The following is a 24,948-nucleotide window of genomic DNA, read 5'->3' as shown; positions in this document are numbered from 1 at the left end:
AATTAATTTTAGTTTTCTTTTACATTTATATTTATGTTTTTATATTGACAGCAATACTATTTAGTTATTTTTATAGCCAAGTTAACAAAATCAGTCTTTCTCTGATTTGTTCAATGTATGGATCTGTTTTGAAAATGTTCTTCCTTTGCTATGGCCGGGTATCACTGTCAGTCATCTCAATTTCGTGAATGATTCACAAAACAATAATTTAGCAGATTAAAGACGAGCTTCATCATTTTCATTTTCTGGTGTGATCGTCTGATAATCTTCCTTCATCAGTTTTGTCGTGTGTGCTGCGGCTCTACTGGAATATATCAAATGTATGTTGTAATGTGCCATTGATAATTAAACTAAACGCTTTACTTTAATAAACAATTACCTATTTAAGCATCAAGAACGGTAAAGAAAGGACAAAAAGCTTGAACATATCGACCTTTTAATGTGTGAACTGATTCCTGAGGTGCACATTTTATGGGGTACAAATATATACTACACATTTTTATATCACCAAAAAAAAAAAAAGATTTGGTGTCATTTGATAATATGTTTGGGAGAAATTGATGGCTGATTTTTATATTTTTTTGGTAAACTAACTCGTTAAGTAAGTACTTTTTTAATCTTTTGTTGTTCAGATCAGCCTTATAATACTGAGACGAACGGAGGGTTTCTGTCACTTTTGGGCTGAGATATCTTATCTTGTGGAGTGTGTCATTAAAATAGCCATGTAATGTCACAACATCCTAACAGTGAGTGATGTCACATAGCACACGAGTGTACGAATGCACCGTTTCATACAGCATGTGTGTGTGTTTTGCAGAGCTCCTCAGCCAGTCCAGCCTCCTCGTCCACCAGGTCACGATCCCATCATGCCAAGGGGAAATCTCCGCTGACAACATCGTCTGCGCCTTAGGATGGTTCCACAAAGAATTGACTGCACATACAAGATTAGTCATGGCTTACTTCAAATTAAGATTTGACTTTACATACAGCAAAAGCCTCTGCATCTATTTGTGTCTCATTAGTTAATCCAGGATGGACCTAAACAAAACTTTAACCTTACAGTTCATTAAATAGTAGTGCGTGCACGGCAGAGAGGGGGAGAGAGCAAGAGACCGCGCGCGTGTGCCTCATGAAGCGCATGTAATATTTTACTTTCGGTTAACGGTTAGACGGTGCGATGTTCAAATGCAAAGACAGCACGTCACAAATATAAAACCTTTTTCTGTGGGATTTAGTATCATATTTGGATATTGGAATAATAAATTAAGTAGCCTATTTTAAATGAATCACATGTACACACAATGTTCCCGTTTTTCTTCTTCTTCTTTTTCAGTTTTCTATGGGTTTCTTAGTTTTAGGGCCCTATTTTAACGATCTGAAACGCAAGTCGCAAAGCGCAAGTAACTTTGTGGGCGGATCCGGGCGCTGTTGCTATTTTCCCGGCGGGATAAATGCCTCTTGCGCCTGGCGCAAATCTAAAAGGGGTTGGTCTGAAGTAGCTTCATTAGTCATAGGTGTGGTTTGGGCGTAACGTGAAATAAACCAATCAGAGCGTCCTCTCACATTCCCTTTAAGAGCAGGCGCGCTTGTTCCATGGCGGATCGCTATTATAACGGCGGGTTTGCCAGCGCACGCCAGGAGCGGTTCACAGCTGAGGAGACCAACGCTCTCGTCAGGGCCGTAAAACACAGAGAAGTGACATTGGGGATGATGGGAGAAACACACACAAATTAGCTTCGGTTAAACAAGCGTATAATTTGGGTAAATGTGTAGCCTAATCTAGATTTAAAAAAAAAAATCTAGATAGATCTTTTTCACATCTTCACGGACACAACAATGATTTCCCTCGTGTGTTAATATTTTTCCCTGTAATAATGTATGATTTGCGAAAATGAAAACTGCTGCGTCTGTTTATATTAGAGAATCAAAGTGGATGCACGTTAACACGCTACATTATGGCCAAGCACGCGCCCTTAAAATACCATATCACTAACGCGCAACGCGCCACTGTCTTTAGACTGTTTTTTTCCTGGTCAGTGGCGCAATTGCTTTCTAAAACTGGAAAATAGCACCAGGGAAGTTTTGCGCCGGAACACGCCTCCTCTTTGCGCTGAACCTCCCCCGCGAGCGCAAGTTCATTCCCTAATTTACCGACGTGCGTCTGTGGAGGGAAAAGTCGCTGTGCGCGGGTGCAAAATAGGAATGATACATGCGTCAGTGTACAAAGTCAATTGCGCTGGGTGCAAGATAGGGCCCTTAGACTAGTTGAACAGCACACATTATGCAATATTTATCATGAATAAAAATGGTTTTGAGCCGAATTGAAACTTTAAACTTTCCCTGTATATTATAATGTGTCCCATTCAGTGCAAGTGGAATTTTTGATTTGTATAGAAAACCCTGGCCGTGAGCCCCGAGTAAGCCCCGATCAAGCCTCGGAAGTGACAGTGTAACCAACTCTACACTTTTTTATTTCGGATAACCCAACTGCTATTACACTGATTTTATCTCTCACATGAGCAATGCATTTTTTAGTTGCTGTCATTTGTTTTATTTTCGTTTTTGAGTTTGAAGCTCCTGAAACGGAGGTTGAAGATTATATTCACCTTCAATCAGTGGAAACGAATCACACTGAAGGTGTTTTTGTTTCTGAAACGTCTTTGACGGCCGTGCCCTCCTAAAACTATAGCCAGAGACCAGATCAAACTGGTTTTGGATCTACCGGGGTTGTATGGGGTGACATACTTTAACGCTTAATGTTCTGAAAAAACAACCAGTCAAAACTAATTTCTCATGTCAAAAACACTAGATTTATCTACTGCCAAGACAACGGCATCATAATCCAAGTACAAAGACAAAACATTTTTTTGTACAATGTTTTGTAAAAGGTTTACAAAAGGTTGTTTTTGCAGCGATACAGAATAGAGGATGGATACCCGACCCGAGCCCGACGGGCCGGGCCGGTTTCGGACAGATATTTAGAAATGATGTTCGGGTTCGGGTCGGGCTCGGTCACATCAACGCGATAAGGCATTGAACATTTTAAATTTAAAACAGCTTATTATGTAGGTAGCCGATGTGCCAGATGCTTTCACTTAATGCAAACGTTCGTTTTTGTGATTAAAATACATGTAAAATATTACCATAACATCCGTCTTCCTGTGTGTGGACATTTATTTATGTAGCCGTGACAACGAAACACGTGCATAATGTGCGCGCGCCAGGTGTTAAGAGCGCTTGTTGCTCCGCGCGCTGATGCGCTTGTCCTGTTGACATTTCCGATTGCCTTCCTACAGTTGCTTAATAAAAGCGGGCTTTCCACACAAACAAACGTACAATTGTCATTAGTATGAGAAAAAAATGGGATTTTAACTGCCGGTCTCGGGTCGGGCTCGAACATAAATATCTTTATGCCTGTCGGGCTCGGTCGGGTTCGGTTACTGCTCTGTCGGATGCGGGTCGGGCTCGGACTGAAAAATTCGGCCCGATCCGCACTCTAATACAGAAGAACCATTTTTGTTTTCCCAGAGAACCAAATGAGCTGTTCTTAAAAGAACCATTATTTTACTCTGTGTAAAGAACTTTTTAAAAAATCTAAAGAACCCTTTTCCACTATAGAACCTATTGTGGAATGGAAACATTCCATAAATGTTAAACTGTTATCTGTAGTGGAAGAGCCTCTTCTCAATATTATTAACTCGTCTCTATCTTTAGGACATGTTCCAAAAACATTCAAGCTGGCAGTTATAAAACCTCTTATTAAGAAACCACAATTAGATCCAAATAACCTAGCAAATTACAGACCCATTTCAAATCTTCCATTTATGTCTAAAATACTAGAAAAAGTTGTGTCCGCTCAACTGTGCTCTTTCTTGCAAGAAAACGATATCTATGAAAAGTTTCAGTCTGGATTCAGGCCACATCATAGCACAGAAACTGCGCTGGTTAAAATTACAAATGATTTACTTTTAGCTTCTGACCAAGGCTGTATCTCAATACTAGTTTTACTCGATCTTAGTGCTGCGTTTGACACTATAGATCATAAAATACTCTTAGATCGACTTCAAAATTACACTGGTGTTCAGGGACAGGCATTAAGCTGGTTTAGATCGTACCTATCAGACCGTTACCATTTTGTCCATTTAAATGGGGAAAAATCAAAGATAACGTCAGTAAATTATGGAGTGCCGCAGGGATCTGTATTAGGCCCCCTGCTATTCTCAATTTATATGCTGCCACTTGGTAATATTATAAGAAAACATGGAATAAGTTTCCACTGTTATGCTGATGACACTCAATTATATATTTCATCAAGACCAGATGATAACACTAAATTATCTAAAATGACAGAGTGTGTTAAAGATATAAAATATTGGATGACGTGTAATTTTCTTCTATTAAATTCAGATAAAACGGAGGTATTACTGATTGGTCCAAAAAACTGCCCACAAAACCTCTTACAATACAACCTTAATCTAGAAGGATGTCCTGTTACTTTATCCTCTACAGTAAAAGACCTGGGTGTTATACTAGACCGCAACTTGTCTTTTGAAAATCATATTTCAAATGTCACAAGAACAGCCTTTTTCCACCTTAGAAACATTGCTAAGCTACGTAATATGCTATCAGTTTCTGATGCAGAAAAGTTAGTTCATGCATTCATGACCTCGAGACTAGATTACTGTAATGCTCTATTAGCTGGTTGTCCTGCATCCTCCGTAAACAAGCTACAGTTAGTCCAAAATGCAGCCGCTAGAGTTCTTACTAGGTCAAGAAAATATGATCATATAACACCAATTTTATCATTTTATCATCTCTACATCTCTAGGTTACCTATTAAGTTCCGTATCAATTACAAAGTATTGTTACTGACCTATAAAGCCCTAAATGGTTTAGCTCCTGTGTATTTAAGAGATCTTCTATCGCCATATAATCCATCGCGCTCTTTAAGATCGCTAAATTCAAGGCTTCTGGTCGTACCTAGGATAACTAAGTCCACTAAAGGAGGGAGGGCATTTTCACATCTAGCTCCTAAACTCTGGAATAGCCTTCCTGATATTGTCCGAGGTTCAGACTCGCTCTCCCAGTTTAAAACTAGATTAAAGACGCATCTCTTTAGCCAAGCATTCACATGATGCATCTCATACCTTTTATACTACAGTTAAATCAGATCAAATGCATTCATATTATGAACAGCAGCTACGCTAATTATTTCCCATCTGCCTTTTTTGTTGTTATCTCGGGACGCCTGTCCCTATAACTCAAATAGAGTTCGTCAGCTCCAGTTATGTATCCAGCCTCTCATGGAGACTTCAGATGCCCCAACGCCTGTGATGAGACGACTCGACGCCTGTGAAGAGACGACCCAACGCCGGCGATATGTTATGCCCTAAATTTTATGATTAACTAACTGTATTTTTGTATGTATATTTTTGAAATGCATTTTCTGTAAAGCTGCTTTGAAACAATATGTATTGTGAAAAGCGCTATACAAATAAACTTGAATTGAATTGAATTGAATTGAATTGAATTGAATTAAAAGTTCTTCATGGAACCATCGATGCCAATAAAAAACCTTTGTTTAAGAGTGTAAGCAATTTCTCCCCCATTGAAAGCCATTAAAAGAAAATGCTTATCGTGACTTAATATATTATAAACATGTTCAATCATATCAACCTCCACAAAAAATAAAATAAAAGCTGAGGTTGCGTAATTAATTGCAAGTAAATGTCGCATTTCCTGGTCTCTGGGAATGATTGTGTCATTTATCATTCATAACCTCACCCTTATGATTATGTCTGGACTTGCATTGTATTTTCAGAGCCATATAAAGAGCATCTTCTGTCCGCATGTCAAGATAACAGCAGCTGTGTTGATACGGTGTTGTTTGTGAAGACTCCGGATTTACAGGAATATAGTAAGTATATATTTTAAAGCTTAAATTAAATTGTCTTTTCAACGATAGAAAGACAATTAAAAGGTTTCATGGCATTATAAATTACATAGCAGTGACCTGCACATTATCAAAACTGCATATACAATCATGGTGAAAAATTATTTGAGGTATTCGTATTTCAGTGCTAAACTTGTAAAAATGTATGCATCAGAATCTGTATAATGTTAAATATACTATAAATCATTGTACGTTTTAGTATAATTTAAGTTGAAAGGACTTATACAGCCAAGTTGACTGTATGTAAAAATTTAAGGCAGCAACTTTTTTTTTTTTACAGTTCTGCTATTCTGATCCATATATTTGATTTATTTATTTATTTAGGTTTTAAGTCACTACTTTTTGTGGACTGCGTTGAAAGAAAAGAGGCGATAACTGTGTTTAAAAAATGAAGGGACTTCACACTTTACAGTGTTTTACTGTAGAAAAAATGTGCTGGAGGAGACTTTACAAAGAGCTAAAAGTTAAAAACCTCTCTCTTTTCACAGGCTTACAGCTGTCCTTGATTTTAATGTTGAATTTTCAAATATACAATATTTTCATGATTTGTTATCACAACTTTTTATCTTTTGTCAAATCAACTTCGATAACTAATGTGTGTAGATAACATACTTTTTTGAGTTTCTGTTTATTAAACCATTCTTCTTCATTGTATTAACTAAAAAAAATTATTACAACAAACAGTTTTTTACAGTGTGGTTCCCATGTTAACTCCCTTTATCATCTGTTTTGCGGCCTTTCTTGTTTTTGTTTTTTTAGATATTTATCCTGTTGTACAGCACAATGGCCAACTACTGTTGTTTTTTTAAGTTGATTGATTGTCAATACAAGATCTTGAGCAAAAATGTATGCACCTCTTGATGGAAATAGATGTTACTCCAGCACATCCCAAAGACTTTTAATGAATTTACGGGCTAGAGACTCAGAGGAACCTATTCATGTGTGAAAATGATTCTTCATTCTCCTCCCAACCATTCTTTCACAACATGAGCCTGATTAATCATGGCCTTGTCATCCTGGAATATGGCCATGATGTGTCTTCCTACATGGTTGTGATTGTGGTTGAAATGAAAAGCTACACACTCCATCAGTTTGGGTGTATCCAAACATATAACATGTAGAAACACAACTGCAATAATGATATAATTATAGACTCTCAAGCATTTGCCTTTTTAAATCCAAACAGTTACTTTTTTTGTGTGCGTGTATATATACTGTATATATATATAATATATCTATCTATCAAATAACAGAAACTGACTTGCATGTGGACTCTATTGTTTTATAGATGAGTGCATCCAAACCCCAGGCAAGGTATGTAATTCTGCTGAGATTCATGAAAGCATTCAAATAAGTTGTGTACTGCATTACTTACACAATTAAAGTCTACAACAAACTGGATAACTACGAGGATAACTGTTTAAAATAAACTGCAGACTTAAATGCATCGAATTATAGAATATTCAATATCTAAATATATCAAATAAGTTAACCACTTAAGCGGCACCCCCCTTTTTTTTAATAGACATGAAAATGCACATTCTGAACTTAAATGGTTGTAATTCAGGAATGCTTTGCAATATAGATGTAAGATTGGTCTTGTTTTAAAGAAGACATTTGGCAGATTTTTGTAGAAGTGAAATAAATTAAGAAAGTTATAGAAGTTTGAGTTTATGAAAATGTACAATGTTAAATATGTTATATAAAATATATATTTTCAAAGCCTTGTGGACTCTAAAAATGCAAAAAAAAAAAATCAAAGGCAAAAATCTGAACAAGTTGTGTTTCAAATTTTAGGTTGATATCTCTTGAAATAAGCTTTCAGTGAGATTTAGTTTGGGCGCAGTACCACACTTCTCCACTAGTTGACATTACTGCCCATATAAGGGCGCCTCCATTTCCATATGTTGTTTGTTTGAGTGATCTGAACCATTATTTTTACAATTTATGAAGTAGACATCCTATTCAAAAGTAGTATTGGAAGTTTGGCAGATTTTAAATGAATTCAACCTCTAAGAAACACAAAAACTCAGCACTGTTGTGTTTGTCGCTGCAGTGGTAAGGTGCGAATCCATCCCTCTCTGAATAAGAGCGAGGAGGAGTTTGTGGCCAGAAGGAGAAACTCGGTTCTACAAAGCCTGAAGAAACTTCAGATACAGTGCAGTAAGGTAAAGCTTCTTATTTTATACTTCATATTTCTGAGATGACCTGCGAATGGTGCATTCATTTCACTTTCTTGAACAATGCCATTCATAACAAGCAACCATTGAAACAAAGCTAAGTCAACACTAATGCGTCAATGTTAATAGCATTGATTTAAAGTACAAGGTGACCGTTAGTTAATCATCACTTTCGCACACTCAGATAACAATGAAACATACAAAGTTTTCAACTACACTTCAATGCTATGTCAACAAATTCCTGACCATCACAAATTTTCAATAACTACAGTAAGTAGTATGGGATAATGTATAGCGAGTTGGTTGTTATAGCGAATACAACTCCCGACAGGCTGATTATGAGCCCGACGCGAAGCTGTGGGGTCTTGAATCAGCCTGAAGGGAGTTGTATTCGCTATAACAACCGACTCGCTATACATTATCCCGCTTACTACATGGCTACCTACCAAATAATTAAATAATTTGACACAAAATATTGATTTAAAAAGGAATTTATTGATTTAAAAACGATGTATATGGCTTCCGCTAAGGAAAATAGTCCGTTCCGTCTCTACGGTTAGAATCCTGCGTCCATGGCAACGCTCTGTTTTTCATGGCAACGGTGTGTTATACTTAGCAGCGTTTTGTTATCAAGAAATAACAGACCGCATTCTACATTAGAATTCAACCAAGCCATGTAATAAAACACTGTAAAGTATGATGCAACATGTTTAAGTTACTTAAACAGTTATCACTTCTTTTCTTTCAACACAATCAATAAAAAGTAGTACATTTCATGTGATTGCAAAACACTTTTTGTTGTATGTAGTAGGTTTTGTTCGGTGAAGGAAGAAGACGGGGTCGACTTGTTTGAGACTCGTGACTTTATTTTAAGTAGCACGCAGCAGTCTATCACAAAATAACACAAATCCACACTGGGGCGCTTCTCAAAAAACAATCAAAATAACTCTATCCACCAGCGCTCTTCAGAGCTTTAACCAGTCCAACTCTTCCCATTGGCTTTTGCTCACCTCTCTCCCGCTTCATATCTCCCAGGCCAGGTGGCTTTTATCGGGTCTCTTCAGGTCAATTACGAGACATGGGTGTTTGTCATTTGCACTTGACCTTTGCACTTGACCCACTTACGCTCGTCTCACAGACCTCGATGAACCACACCCCCCTTGCCACATTATTCTGGTTGAATCAATATCAATCAATAATAGAAGTGATCTAAATTTATAAAAAAGTGCATATATCTTCTGTAGGGCTGTCAATCTTCCTCTATAATACTATTCGAATTCCATTCCTTATTTTATTCAATATTCGAATAATATTCGAATATTAAATGCTCAAATTCATCCTATTATTAATATTTGCGACATTACACAGGCTTATGGATCGTCAATGCCACTATAGCATTTGGTTGTTGTTACACGTTCTGTCCACTAGAGGGACAGCTAACATTACAATAAACATTTAGAAACGGGTGATCGCGTTTTTTTATTAACAATAAAACAGCGGAACAAAATGAATGACTTTAATTTGGCAACTTGAATGGACATTTTTCCACTGATCAGTTGTCTGATGATGTTGTGTCAGATTTTCACAACTCTGTCAGTGATTGTTGCGCGGCTAGGACAGCAGACAGCTGGTAAGCCCCGTGATGAAGAGAAGAAAATAAGTCATTCTTGCCTGTTTTAGCAGCGGTTCCTTGGACAGATCGCCTATAGCTTGTCATGGTGTAGCGTTGTCAGATGTGCCCTAATGGTGCGCTCACACCGGACGCGAATATCGCGTCAGGCGCGAAAGGACACAAAAGTGGTCAAGTGTATAACTAGACACGGCAGGCGCGAATTTGACGCGCTATTCGCGTCCGGTGTGAACGCACAGAGTACGGTTGCAAGTTGAGGAGTGATATTTCATTTAGACTTTATTTGTGATTTAATTTTCCCATTTATGATTTGAAATCCAAACACCTTCCACACATCGCTTCTCAAATTGTCAGGAGTGGTGATCTCCGTTTCCATGGAGACATTGCTCGCCGCCATTATGGACAGTATTGTTATGACGATGCAGCGTGGATAACGCGCACAATTGTGTTACGATTAAATTTTTTAATTGTTTATCTGACGAAACAAAAGCATTTCATTTCCACATGCCTGTGTAAGCCAAGTTGGCGAGAAAGGCAAGATATCATATAATAAAAAAATAAAAATAAATTAAAAAAGAAATATTCGAATAGTAACATCAGCATTCGAATAGTATTGATTTTTTAAATATTCGAATTATATTCGAATTTCGGAATTCGTTCCAACAGCCCTAATCTTCTGTGGAAGTCTCAGGACCAAAACATTTTTTGTTCTACACTTTTCGCCACTCCCAGCAAACAAAATGATGTTCTTGTTGTGCTATCGTTCCCACTAAGTTATGAAAATGTTTCGTCTCTGAACGTTTAAAACGTCCATTTAATAATTCGAAACCGTTTTATCACGGTTATGCGAACGTTAAGGAAACAAATTTTGCAAACATTATTGAAACGTTAGGCTACTTTTAAATGTTCTCTGTAACATTTAAAAATGGTAGACAAACGTGCAATTAAACATTTTAGAGAGAAAGAAACACTCCACGAAGGATGTATGAATATATTTTTTTATGCTAATCTTTTGAGAGCATTATTAAAGATCAGATAACACTGAATGAACATCCTTTAAAGTTACTTGAAGAATGTTTGTTCAGAACTTTAAGAGAACCTTCCCAGAACGTTACCTAAAATTATTTACATTAAAAATAAGGTGGATGTAATGTTTTGAGTGCTGTGTGTGTGTTTTCAGGATGAAGTGCCTAACATTGCATTACTGGGTTCTGGAGGAGGACAAAGAGCCATGGTGGGTTTGCTGGGATCCCTGGTTCAGCTCCAGAAAACCTCCAGTCTTCTGGACTGTGTCCTTTATCTGAGCGGTGTCTCTGGATCTACCTGGTATGAACTCTGAGAAACAACACACACACACACACACACACACTCACACAGATGGGTGAATGTCATAAATGACAGCAGTTGTTCCTCTGAAGGTGCATGGCCTCCTTATATCAGGAACCAGACTGGTCCACCAAACTAGAGTCAGTGAAAGACAAGATCATCCAGAGACTCGGCGGTCCTGCAGTCAGCTGGGGAGATGCATTAGCCAAACTGAAGAAATATTACAATGGGAAAGACTTCTTCAGTTTGACTGATGTTTGGGCAGTGATGGTCATTACGGCATATGTGAAGGAGGTTTGTAAATAGCCAATTCATGACCGGGAACAGCTTTCATTCCTTGTGAACTTATGGCCTGACATAGACAATTTGTGTCCACTCTCACGCAAGGCACCTTTATTCGTGCCTCAAGTCCAATGGCGCATGCCGACATGATCATAAATGCAGAATGTAAAGATACTTGAGGCTCCATTTGTTCTGCTGATCTTTATAAAGATCTTTATTGCTGAGAAAATTACGCTTTTTAACTGGAACTTCAAATGTGTTCTCTATAGATCGATGAACACACACTCAAAGAGCAGTGGGACCAGCGGAGTAAAGACCCGTTTCCCATCTACACAGTGATCGACAAGCAAAGCAAACAGCGCAATAGTGGAGGTCTGTGTGTTTGTGTGAACGAAAGACAGAGTTAATGTGCTTGTGTCGGCTGTTATATGGACGTGTTTCTGTCTGCAGACCCCTGGTTCGAGATCACTCCACATGAAGCCGGTTATTCTCTCACTGGAGCGTTTGTGGACGCCTCCAGCTTTGGCAGTCAGTTTCAGAAAGGCTCTAAGAAAAATAAGCAGGATGAATTTGACATGCTTTACCTTCAAGGTAACAAACTCTGTTAAAGGGGGGGTAAAATGCCATTTTCACAAGATGTAAAATAAGTCTCTGATGTCCCCAGAGTGTGTATGTGAAGTTTTAGAACAAAATACCCCACAGATATTTTTATATCGCATGTTAAAGTTGTCACTTTTTGAGGGTTTGCAAAAACGCACCGTTTTGTGTCTGTCCCTTTAAATGCAAATGAGCCACACAGAGGGCAGGGCTTCAAGAGCTCATGTGTGTTAGCAGCTGCGATTACCTCACACACACACACTAAAATGACAGAAACTGTTCTGCCTTTAATGTTAAAACGGAGTCAGACAATGATGGAGAGACTCAAGAAGAAGTGACAACATGTAGAAGCAACAGGACGTCTCTGAATGGTTTGTTGATGAATTTATGTAGATTATGTGGAGTTAACTATCTTCAATTAGCATATTCTGTCATGATAATCTATAAATCGCTCGTATAGGAACTGTTGTGAGACAAACACAGAGTGACTTTCTATTGCATGTGAAAAGATGGATGCTAACGTTTCAGTGACTCACAAATGTGCTCGACTACAACAACTCTTCCTCTTCTCAACATGGACTGTGTGTTCAGGGGGCGGGGTTTATGTAAATTTTAGGGTTGGTGATGTCACTAACCCGGGAGGAATGTCGTGTAGTTCCTACCAGCCGTTTGTTGTAGTCCTTAAAAAGCGATTTCTTTAAAAGCAAATATCTTCCTTTGCTTTATACTTTGAGCGTTGTAACTTTGCAGATGTTGTTTATGATCAAACAGCAACATTACACACTAACTACAGTTAGAAAAGTCAAATCATAATCAACCACTCCTTTAAAGGGGAGTTTAATATTTGTAATATCAGCCTATATTCTACACTGTACGTCATTGACCTAAATCTCAATCTGTGTGATCAGGCCTGCATTATTAGCGTATTGCATTAAAATATGTGGTATTTATGTTATATGTTAGAGTGTTATAGTCCACTGTTTTACTGTGAACTTCATGTTAACTGATTGTGTGTGTTTTCTGCAGCTCTGTGTGGCAGTGCTTTAGCCGATGAAGACGAGATTAAGAAACTCCTCTGGCAAAAGATAAAAGGTGCAGCTGCAATTATTCTGAGGACTGAAGTCGGCTTACATTTACATGGTTAAAATAATTACCATCCTTTTGATTTTTGTTTGTTTGTTTGTTTTGTTTTTCAGATTTCTTTCAACAAAAGGAAAAAATACTTGAGGAAATGAGGAAAGGTAAAGCATTGCTTAGGCTTTATTTACTTGAACATTTAACAAAACAACTGTGTTCTCTATGTGAATATATAGTAATCTATAATTTATTCCTGTGATTAAATCTGAATTTCCAGCATCATTACTCCAGTCTTTAGTGTCACATGATCCTTCAGAAATCAGTATAATATGATGATTTGATGCTCAAGAAACATTTATGATTATTATCAATGTTGAAAACAGTTGAGCTGCTTCATATTTGTATATACATTTTTCTTTGATGAATAGAAAGTTCAAAAGAACAGCATATAAATCTGTATGTCTGTATACTGTGACTTTTGTTTTGATCAATTGAATGCATCTTTGCTGAATAAAAGTATACATTTTGTATCTTACTTAATACCCCAAACTTTTGAATATGCATCATGATTTCCACAAAAATATGAAGCAGCACAACTGTTTTCAACTTTGATAATAATAATAAGAAATGTTTCTTGAGCAGCAAATTGATTGATTGATTGATTGATTGTTTGAAGTTTATTTCGAGCTATAAAAAAAGAAAAGGAAAAAAATATATATATATACTAACACAATATAAAACCTAGAACAGTTTATTTCCCATATACATACACATATGGGTCATTGACGAATAATGGTTTTTATAAGTGTAAAAAAATATAATGGAGATATAACTAATTTTGAAACCATTTTTTAGTTTACCTAGGTGTTAACAATAAGATTATATGGTTTGTACAATCAATTAACACTGCTTTTGTCATTTTTTACAGGACTGACAAAATTTGTAACAAAAAAAAGTAATTCGGTTTAACCATGAATATATTTAAAATTATTAATTAATAATTATTATTATTAATATTCAAGTAAAACTTTGCACAGGGAAATGAAAAAAGAGTAAATGTAGGAAAAAAGCCTAATCTGCTTTATATTTGTATTATTGTAGTTCCTTTAGTTATTAAAAACAATATTATTCTATTTAAATATTTACTATATATCGGTTTTACCGAATGACCAAGGCTGGTTATACCGAATGACTATGTCTGCTGCCCTTGACATTATGAATATTTAAGACAATACACAGACAAAAACAGTTACAAAAGCACATTTTATTTTTTATATAATATTATAAATTAATATATATATATATATATATATATATATATATATACCTACCAACATATATCCACATATATACATAATATATATATATATATATATACACACACATATACATCACAATTCACAAATAATAACTATACACATACATATATATATATATATAACATATACACATATGTACGTACACACACACACATTACAATTTTAATACATATATTTAAAAAAAAATGTGTACACATATAACACTTGTTCGAAAGGGAGTGGAGAGAAGTATAACTTAAAATCAGCATATTATACTGATTTCTGAAGGATCATGTGACACTGAAGACTGGAGTAATGATGCTGAACATGTAATTAGGCCTATATATGTATATATAGAACAAGACAAGAGGAGGCAGGAGGAATTGAGAAGAGAGAAGGGAACAGGGTCGGGAAAAGACTTTGTGGCGGGACTCAAACTCGGGCCTCCAGAAGCGCTACTGCACCGTATATCAAGTCAAGTACGAAGTCAACCAGATCCAAACTCTGCAGCTACAGACGAGTGTTACCAGCTGCTCATGAACACCGTGGACATGAACCTCTCCGTTTCGACTGCTCTTGATGAATCCATCAGAACAACACTGAACGGTAACAAACCATTGAATGGCCTGCATGTCTATCACAGCCTTGTGTTCATGACTTCATTAAATACACCATGTGAACCCGCTTTTATGTGCTATAAGTCACCACAACACAATCTCATGAAAGTGCATATGTATAGCACAAATTTAATTTCTCGTGCCTTTTATATGCCAAAAATAGTTTTTGCGTGCAAATGATACGCACTGTAAACCCCTTGGGTAGGATTAGGGTTGTGGAGTGCGCGTTAGTTTTAGTTAACTATAATCAGTATAATTATTAAATAATTGTAATTATTAATAAATACATAATTGTAAATAATAATTAAACATGTGTAATTCTATTTCACTGTAAAATAACGTATTTAAGAAAAATATATTAGGCTATACAAATATATATACAAATATCGTTCTAAATATAAAATAATAGCACAGTCCACACCACAACCATAACGATAAGTAACGGCGAAGAATCACTTTCTGAGTTCACTTTCCCAGCTGATAATTAATAAAAACATTGACAGCCAGTCAGAAATCATTCTGCTTTAAAGAGCTCTAGCATTTAAAGCAGCAGAAACGACAAAACTGCAGCGCGCGCTTGAATTAGGATAGTTCACCCAAAATGTTTTTCTTTTGGTCATTAATTACTCACCCTTATGTCGTTCCAAACCTGTAATACTTTCGTTCATCTTCAGAACACAAATGAAGATATTTTTGATTAAATATGAGAGATTTCTGTCCCTCCATTGACAGTTTACGCAACTACCACCGTAAAGACATCATTAAAGTAATCCAAGTGATTCCAGTGGTTTAACCTCAAAAGTTACGCAAGTGCCTTGTTTATACACACACACACACACACAATTTAGCACTTTATAATATAATAAATAAATTCATAATATTAATCTCCAACTGTATGCGTTCACGTGTTTCCATTACAGATTTGCGCAAAACTTTTGCGTTTTTTTTCTAAATATCGATACAAAACTATTGCGAAATGACGGCGTTTCCATTAACCAATGTTATGCGACTAAAACGTAATTTTTTCCTCTCGGTGTGTAAGTCATTTAAAAAATCATGGCAACGAACGTTGGTAGGTTTATACATGGGTTTATATATCACAGCCACCGCACTAGACATTGTTATTATTAACGGAAGGAGACGTAGGCGTGTTATCCAAGCATTAATGAAGTCCCTTATACTGAGCGGCAGATATGAGGAGTTTCTCACTCATTTCTGCTCCGAAGTCTTGATTATGGCATTTCTTTTAGGTTTGGAATCCAGTATTCCTGTAATTATTTAGTCTTTTATTCATTTAATAAAAAAACTCTGTCTCGTATTCTGTCCGAACACACCGCTTATAAGTCAGGTGACTGTAAATACGCAAAAACTGTTTCCATTGCAGTTTTACGAAATATTTATTTTTCGAATTGCTTGAAAAACCACCTCATGCGAGCGTAAAAACTTTTTTGCGATAAATGGGAGTTTTTGCGAAATTGACGTGTTTCCATTGAGCGTATTTTCAATTCGCAATTTCAATTTGCGCAATTTGAAGGGTAATGGAAACGCGGCTGTCTGCTGTCACGTCAACAACATGCATTTCTGGGGCTTGAAAGGGAAAGTTGTGTAGCTGTCAACGAAGGTACAGAAATCTCTCCGATTTCATCAAAAATATCTTAATTTGTGTTCTGAAGATGGACGAAAGTCTTACGGGTTTGGAACGACATGAGCGTGAGTAACTGAAGACCGTTTTCATTTTTGGGTGAACTATCCCTACAGAACAATATGTTGGTGTGGAGTGGACAATGTGAACACTAAAATAGTTATTGTCCTTGGTGTGAATGGGCCTTTATTGACAGATTTGAGAACTTTTTTTTACTGTATACATAATACAAAAGGCCATATTTCACATATCTGCAGTAAAATAAAAGTAAAATAAATAAGAGGGATTCGGGCCGGAATTTTAGACTGGGCGTGACGTCATGCGCGTTCACGGCACGCTCACATTAGCTATGTCTGGCAGGTTTGTGTATTCGCCGGCATTCTCCGTAGAAGATGGATTGTAAGAGACCTGCTTGTAGTTAATTTCAAACACCAACGCAAACTCCACGTAAGATAAAAAAAAGAAAACTTTTGTCTAGTGCAACCAAAAGGGCCAAATTGGACTCAGACAGGCGTCGGAATAAGACGAGAGTAAACATAGGGAAGGCTTTCAACAAATGGAGAGATCTCCGGTCTGCTTTTGCTATTCGATTAAAACAGTTTAAATATCTTGAGTGTGATATAAAATGCTGATATATAAGTTAGATAATTAGACACAAATTTTGAGCAAATTACTGCTTAATTAGGATGTATTGCTTTTGGAATATGCTATTTAGCAGATCAATAAAAACAGGCTAAACCCCCGCAAATCTTCGGCGGATTAGCCCGTTTGGCTTTTATGGTAACGTCATAGTGCCATTTAATTGTTTATTGTTTAATACCTTGAGACAATTGAGTGTACTTTTTTGACCGACTGTGTAGCTTTGAGCTTTTACAAAGTAACAACTTATATTGTTCATGAACGTGTTTCCATAATAATACAATCATAAGTGGATACAGTAAACACATAACACAGTTCAAGATGGAGATAGATGGAAATAAAAAACGAAGTTTTCTACTACCCCCGTTTTTCCCTCACACATAAGTGTGTAATTTACTCAATTGCCTTTCCTTTCACATATTTAAAATGACTTGCAGATTTATAACTTTATTACCTCTGAAGACATTATGATTGTAAACAAAAGATTTGCGGCTGATGCTCCTTTGGTTATGAACAGCTCGTGCAAGCGTGCGTGTGCGTGTGGTCCATGAGCGTGCACATCTCTGGCTGCAGTTTCGCTTGCCGCCAGAAGTGGCATAGTTCTGCAAAAACTCAGAATCTTGCTCTATGCACCTTTAAACAGAAAAAACCCCCCACTTTTGGCTAAATTTTTTTTAATGATAAGTGAATTATGCATGTAAATACACAAACTACAATAAGAATAACTCACTAAAGCCCCTTTCACACAGAGATTCCGGAAAATACACGGATAAAGTGACCCGGGATTTGACCCGGGTTCGTTTGAAAATGGTTCATTCACACTGCCAGTGATTTGCCGGAATCAGAGAGCGCGTTCACACACAACCCGGGTATGTCCCGGATAGACGCGTGACGTTATGATGTGCGCTTTCGATCTCGAGAAACCACGCTCGATCATTTTTTTTCGGATTCGGTCGTACACTAACGCATCACGTACCGTTCCACAAAGCTGGCGAACGATCTCAGCTTCGGCGCGGATTGCAAGGAGCTCTCGGGTCTCTGCTTCAGTCCAGTTTGCAGACATCTTTTCGTTCTTTCTTGTATCGATGACGAACACAAACTTTCTTCTAACAGAGTAACAGAGTCGCACGATAACTACGTCATTGCGAAGGCTCGTGCATCATCACTACGACACACCCCTTACGGCATTTGTCCTGGCTTTTGTTCACACAGCGCGCGTTCCGGGTCTGAACACGGCAATGTTACTAGGTCCCCAACCCGGCATCGATCCCGGCATTAAACCCGGGTCGTGTTTGCGTTCACACAGAAGGCGTTCCGGCAATTTGCCGGGTTCAAAGTGCTGTGTGAATGGGGCTTAACATACATGTCTCATCTTTTTACAGACCTCTCTGGAGGAATACTGAAAACTACTGATAAAAAAGCAGAAGAACTGAATGAGAAGTGTCACACTATGGATGCATACAACAATCTGAGAGAACAGATTAATGTCTGGCCATTTGGTAAGTTAAACTGTTTCTAATATCATCCCTTCATTCTCCACACCACTTTTCTAGAGTCGTGGAGATGCTCATCTACACTTTAAGATTTATGTGTTTGAATTTCATATAAAATTTCCATCCATTGTTTTAACATACCGGTAAACAAATAAACATAATCTGATGCATATTTGTCAATCATACAAAAATAATACAGTTCAGATTTCTGCAGGCAAAAACAGTCATGGCCTAGTTTTTATTAACGATTTTATTTGATTTAAATCATATTTTCATATAAATTATATTTTCAAAAAGCCTTTATTTTAACTAGCTTAGAATCAACATGGCTAGCTGTGCGATATTCAATTAGTTAAAATATATGAGATTTGTCAATATATAGTAAACCTGGTTATTGTGAGAGAAAAGTATTATAGAAATCTGAACCGTTTCCTTTATGTATGAGTCATCATGACTGACAAATATGCATCCCATTAAGTTTATTAGGCTAGTTAGTGTTAAAACTGTGTACATGTAATTCAAACGGATGGATATTTTTTTATAGCCTCAGTATGCAACTCAAATACATAATGCCTAAATATATATTTTTTAGTTAGTTTCTTCTTCTTTTTTTCTAGGATTTTTTTCTTTTCTTTTTTTTATTAATGCCAAGGTATCAAAAATATAAGTACGTAGCAAAAATTTACAAATTACATACAACGAAATAAAGCACATATACATTGGTTATAGCCTGTACATATACTCATAACAAATAAATAAAAATAAAAACAGGACAGAAAACTTTAATTAAATAAATTAAAGAGTTGAAACAAGTTTATTGTCTTAAGAGCTTTAAGATTCTTAGATGATGAAATGCTTTGGATGCGGGACCTCTCTTCTAAAAGCCATGAATAAGGGATTCTGAAGAGTGAATTTACTACGGTGAATAGGTCTGGGCAAAAAAATAGATTTTTCGATTCATCGATTTTTTAAATGTGGTCGATTCAAAATCGATTCTCAAAGGCCAAAAATAGTTTTTTCCCCATATTTATTTATACCTTTCACCCAAAAGCCAGTTAGTTTTCCTACAGTGTTCATAGGCTTGCAACCCTCATGTTACAGCGAATGCTGTGAGATTTGATGTTAGTTTTCTCTTAAACATAAAATAACCTGATCCTGATTGATCAAGGCATGCGACTGTTCTGACTCGTCTAATTTTCAGCATCAATTTTTCATCTTGCATCAAAATCCTGTCTATTCATTGTATGCATTTGAAGTTGGGTTTTAATGAACCCAAGAGTACCTAAAATAAAAAGAGTTTAATATACAGGTTTGTGGCTCTATTTCTTTTTATTAATTAACCACTCGTAAACTTATGTTCACCGTTTAAAAATAAATAAATATAGGATTTGTATTAAATCTATATTCATTGAGTCGAATCGGGAATTGAAATCGAATTTAGAATCGGAATTGAATCGGGAATTGAAATCGAATTTAGAATCGGAATTGAATCGAGAATCGAAATTAGAATCGGAATTGAATCAAGAATCGGAATTGAATCGGGAATCGAAATCGAATTTAGAATCGGAATTGAATCGAGAATCGAAATTGAATCGAATCGGAATCGAATCGAGAATCGAAATCGAATCGAATCGGAACATCTGAATCGATACCCAGCCCTAACGGTGAATGTGAAATTTTGCAAGGAACAATAACAGATTAATAATAAAATACTCTTTTTTTGTTAAACTTTTTTTTGTTAGTTTCCACTGTTGTCTGATAGCAATCGTTACGTCAGCATTGGCAAACTTTTGTAACATTATTTTAAAACAATTGATTTCAACAATTAAAATACTTACTCATAACTTCAGACATATTTTTCAGGTATCCGCCTTTCTTTCATTATTGGGGGAGTTCAGTTTTTTTGATGTCGTTAGTAACATTGGCAGAATTTCGCACTGATCAGATTCATCCGCGCAGGAGCTGAAGCACAACTCACAAAAACGATCAAAACAATGTTCCTCCGCGAGTAACTTTTTTTTTTTTTTACGCTTCAACCGCTAGAGGGCGCTTAGTTTAAATCTAGCTTTAAGAAATATTTACTGAGCCTTAGAACTGAAGAACTTCAGAAAAATGTATTTTGATGAGTTTATTTGTTCTACAGATGCTTGGATGAACATTATTAAATGTATGGATCTGTGGATCTGGGGCAGGAATTATAACTTCCTCCACAAAATGACAGGTAAGAACAGACTTAAAGGGATAGTTCACTTTGAAATTAAATTTTGGTATGTTTTAGCTTTCCTGAAGTGCATCCAAGATGCAGGTGTCTTTGTCTCCGCAGTAGTTTCAATTCTGATATTTTTAGGGCAAACCGTTCTCGTCTGTCAGTCATATAATGCAGGTATATACACAGGTTTCTTGTATACAAACAATACCGGATGCGCGCGCATCCACGAGGCAAGACCGCTATATGTTATGCCGAGTTCTGTAAAAGAACATTGTAATTAACGTAGATTTCGCATTGTTTGTAAATTCTTGTTGACTCAATAATAAACTGCAATTTCAGAGTTGGATCTGTTTGCTTGTGTTTCATTTGCATATTAATATAACATTATGTAAAAAGTTAGTTAGTTGACTAGTATGAAATTGTCCAACTAAGTTTGCGAATCATAAAAACATGACATACCCTATGCATTTAGGTTAGTTTACAGCACAACAGCTCCGCGTCATCTCTGCTTCTGCTAGATATAGCCGTAAAGACTGTTGCTTTCTGCCTCTTAGATGCGCGCGCATCTACGTGATGACGTTGCACAGAAACCCGTGTATAGGCACTGTCTCCAAAAGCATGCAGAGAAAAGTCCAAATTAAAAAATTCCCCATCATAAGTGCACATTGATGGCCTAAGACACGAAACAAGCGGTTTGTGTGAGAAACCGAACAGTATTTATATAGTTTTTTTCTCTTTTACACAACCACGTCCATCTGATCGGTTTACACCGGATTTCTTCCCCGGAAACTAATCTTAACCGCCTTCGATTGGACGTTGCATTTTTAAACTCAGCAGAAACGCGTGTGATTGGCTGTACGGTTCAACGTATGCCTTTGATTGACCTGAACAATGAAGCGAGTAGTGTCAAGATAGAAGGCTTACAAATTGGGAATAAGTGAAAACTCAACACTCCCGGATGAGTTCGCGCGAGCTTAGGCCATCAATGTGCACTTACGATGGGGAATATTTTAATTTGGACTTTTCTCTGCATGCTTCTGGAGACAGTGCCTATAGACCTGCTGCATTATATGACTGACAGACAAGAACGGTTTGACCTAAAAATATCACAATTGAAACTACTGCGGAGACAAAGACACCAACGGATGCACTTCAGGTAAGCTAAAACATACCAACATTTTATTTCAAAGTGAACTATCCCTTTAATGCTAATCTGGAAATTCCCTGTGAATAATATAATAATGCTGAGATCCTTCAGGTGAAGCAGTGCACTCCACTCTTCTGGAAAGTAAGACGAGAGACTTTGAAGACGCCGGGCTGTTGCTCAACTCGCCCTACTTCTCAGTGCTGAGGAAAGAGAGAAACATTGACCTCATCATTTCCCTGGATTTCAGTGATGGTGATCCTTTCATGGTATTATACGCATATTTAATTCTCTACAGCTTCACTCAGAAGTTTCAGAATATGAAAAATGTTAGTAATAAAAAAAAAAGAAGAAGAGCATTTGTGATGTTTTTCCTCTGCAGACAGTGAAGGACGCTGCCAAGACGTGCAGGGAACGAAACATCCCTTTCCCTGAGGTCATCATTCCCAGTGACGACTTCCAGAAACCGAAGGACTTCTATGTGTTCAAAGGCCAAAACGTTCCAACCGTGATTCACATCCCTCTCTTTAATGTGGTCAACTGTGGAGGCAAGTTATGATCTTACACTGTCCTGAATAACATGTAATATAAGATCAACTGTGTTCTGATTTAAGTGTGTTATTGTTCCATCAGACAAAATTGAGGCCTGGAGGAAAAAATATCGCACGTTTCAAGGATCTTACAGCGCTGAGATGATCACTGATCTTATGGAGGTCGCTGGAAAAAACATCACAAACAATAAAGCAAAAGTGATGGAAGAGATTCGTGAGATCATTGGACAAAAAAGATCCAGACACTAATGTGAATACATTTAACACTATGACTAAAACCTGATTATAAAATGAATAGTTCCAGTCCTTGATTCTGATTGGTTGAGCCACATTCGAAGCCGTTTAGAGGAGTGGACCTGGCTCCCGGCCTAGTTGTAAAATACTTAAAGCTACACTGTGTAGGAATTACTCACATCTAGTGGTGAAATTGTATATGACTACCAATTGAATATTACCAGAGAATGTCTAAAGCTGCGTTCACACTACAAGCGACAAAGCAACACGTTACCATTCATTTCAATGGGGAGCGGGCGTTTTCTGGCGACACGCGCGATCGTGGCCGTTGGCGACCAGATGGGGTGTGTCTAGCGACGCGACAAAGTTGAGATCCGTTTAACTTTATGCAAATGAAGAGTGACTTTGGGGAGCAACAACCAATAGGAGTGAAGTCAGTGGAGCGCGCGTGATCATCCGTCACTCTCTGACAGAGGCAAGTTGAACGAGAAGCTAATTTTAGCAGTCAGAAACTGTCCTATAAGTTGTGATATATCTCCGTGTGCATACAGTGGTGTTCGCAGTACTGACTCAGAGCCTGATTGGTTTTGTGAACACATATAGACCGGTATTTGCCCGTTTGTTGCAATTAAATAGCCGCGATGGCAAAAAGCACTCACAGTTTGTCGTTCATCTTTAATATTATGCATGTTATACTGATTCCATTTATATTTCGAATTTTCCTTCCAAAATGTTTGTTTGTAGTAGCAAGAAAACAGATTTGTTGTCTACAACATGGAGAAACATCCGTGAATGTCACTCACAAACATTACTAGGCAACCAGTAGCGGGAACGCCCACTAGCGACTTAACCGCCAGCCACTGGCGACCTGCAGCGACAAAGTCGCTTGTAGTGTGAACGTAGCTTAATAAGGGGAGAACTGCCACTCTCAGTAAACTTCTGGCTTCTGAACTGGTTGCAGTTCCACTCTGGTTCCATATGAGGGCGCTCACAGGACGAGAGCAGAATGAATGGAGGTCTATTCTTTCTGAACCAAGTAAAACAGATCCTGAAATGCTGGCACTGTGAAGAATTAAAGGTATTGCGGAGGATCTTTCCTACTTTTAGAAAAGACCCGCCCTCTCCAATTTCTATTTGCTCCCGACCGAGAGGGAACGCCTACTAGCAGTGATTTTAAATGGATTTCTCCAAATAGCATGACAAACTTTACCTGTCTAGTAGAATCTTCGCGACTGCGGCATCAGTGGGAAGCCCAACATGTGCTTTTAGCGCACGCCAGCGTGTGAACGGCCTTACGTAAACATATCACCAGAATGATTGACACTTAGGTGGACCAATAGTATACACTACCCACCCGGAAGAAGAAAATCCTTTGCTATACCTTTAAGTGTAATGTGCAACAGAATTGTGAACTATTCCTCAAGGACCTATTAATAAAGCTCCTGTGCATTTAAAGACTAAAAGCTCTTTCCAATTTTTTATTTAAAGGATTTTATCAATAGCAAGATTATATTTCTGCACAAAACATGCGCACACACACCAACCCAAAGACACAAGAGTCACAACAGCTGTTTCCAGATGTTTTATTGGTGTTAAACTGACATGGATGTTCATTCAGGAGTTTAATCGGACAGGCCGAAGCCCAGGGTGCGAACTACGGGGGAGCTCCCCTTAATAAGACACGGGCTCCCCTGAAAACGTGATTTGTGAAATTTTGTGGGGTCTCAAAAAATATTGACTGTGTTATTTTGACGTGAAATTTCAGTTTTGTATAATGTAATCATCGTGGATTATTATGTGTAAAATAGCAAAAATGTCATTCATTCATGCATGACGGCGATTTAAACCTACCGCTAATTCACTTCAATAAATGAGCATCAAGGTGTGGTGGCGCTGCGGTGCAAATTCCACTCATGTTAACAAAGATTCGTCGAAAAAAATATAAACAAGCCCAGATAGCAGGCAGACGTCGATTCAACGTTGATTTTTAGTTGTAAAAAGGTCAGTATCAATCATCGATCAAATTTCAACGTTGAATCAACGGTCACTATTTGGTCGGTATATCAGAACGTTATT

At 37.3% G+C, this 24,948-nt stretch overlaps 1 protein-coding gene across 1 annotated transcript; it reads left to right on the top strand.

The window, feature by feature from the left end:
- The first annotated feature begins 887 nt into the window (after nt 1-887).
- LOC306995542 (cytosolic phospholipase A2 gamma-like) lies at nt 888-24,339 on the top strand. The gene is made up of 16 exons (XM_079607239.1): nt 888-5,917; nt 7,242-7,267; nt 8,010-8,121; nt 10,944-11,089; nt 11,182-11,383; nt 11,641-11,743; nt 11,822-11,962; nt 12,995-13,060; nt 13,165-13,209; nt 14,701-14,949; nt 18,624-18,740; nt 20,878-20,955; nt 22,202-22,356; nt 22,470-22,635; nt 22,721-23,612; nt 23,653-24,339. The coding sequence occupies exons 2-15, from the start codon at nt 7,242-7,244 to the stop codon at nt 22,885-22,887; spliced, it is 1,773 nt and encodes a 590-aa protein (XP_079463365.1). The 5' UTR covers nt 888-5,917; the 3' UTR covers nt 22,888-23,612; nt 23,653-24,339.
- The last annotated feature ends 609 nt before the right edge of the window (nt 24,340-24,948 follow it).

Source organism: Phoxinus phoxinus (assembly GCF_949152265.1).
Source record: "Phoxinus phoxinus genome assembly, chromosome: 3".
NCBI classification, from domain to species: Eukaryota; Metazoa; Chordata; class Actinopteri; order Cypriniformes; family Leuciscidae; genus Phoxinus; species Phoxinus phoxinus.
This window is presented reverse-complemented; position numbering and strand designations above follow the sequence as displayed.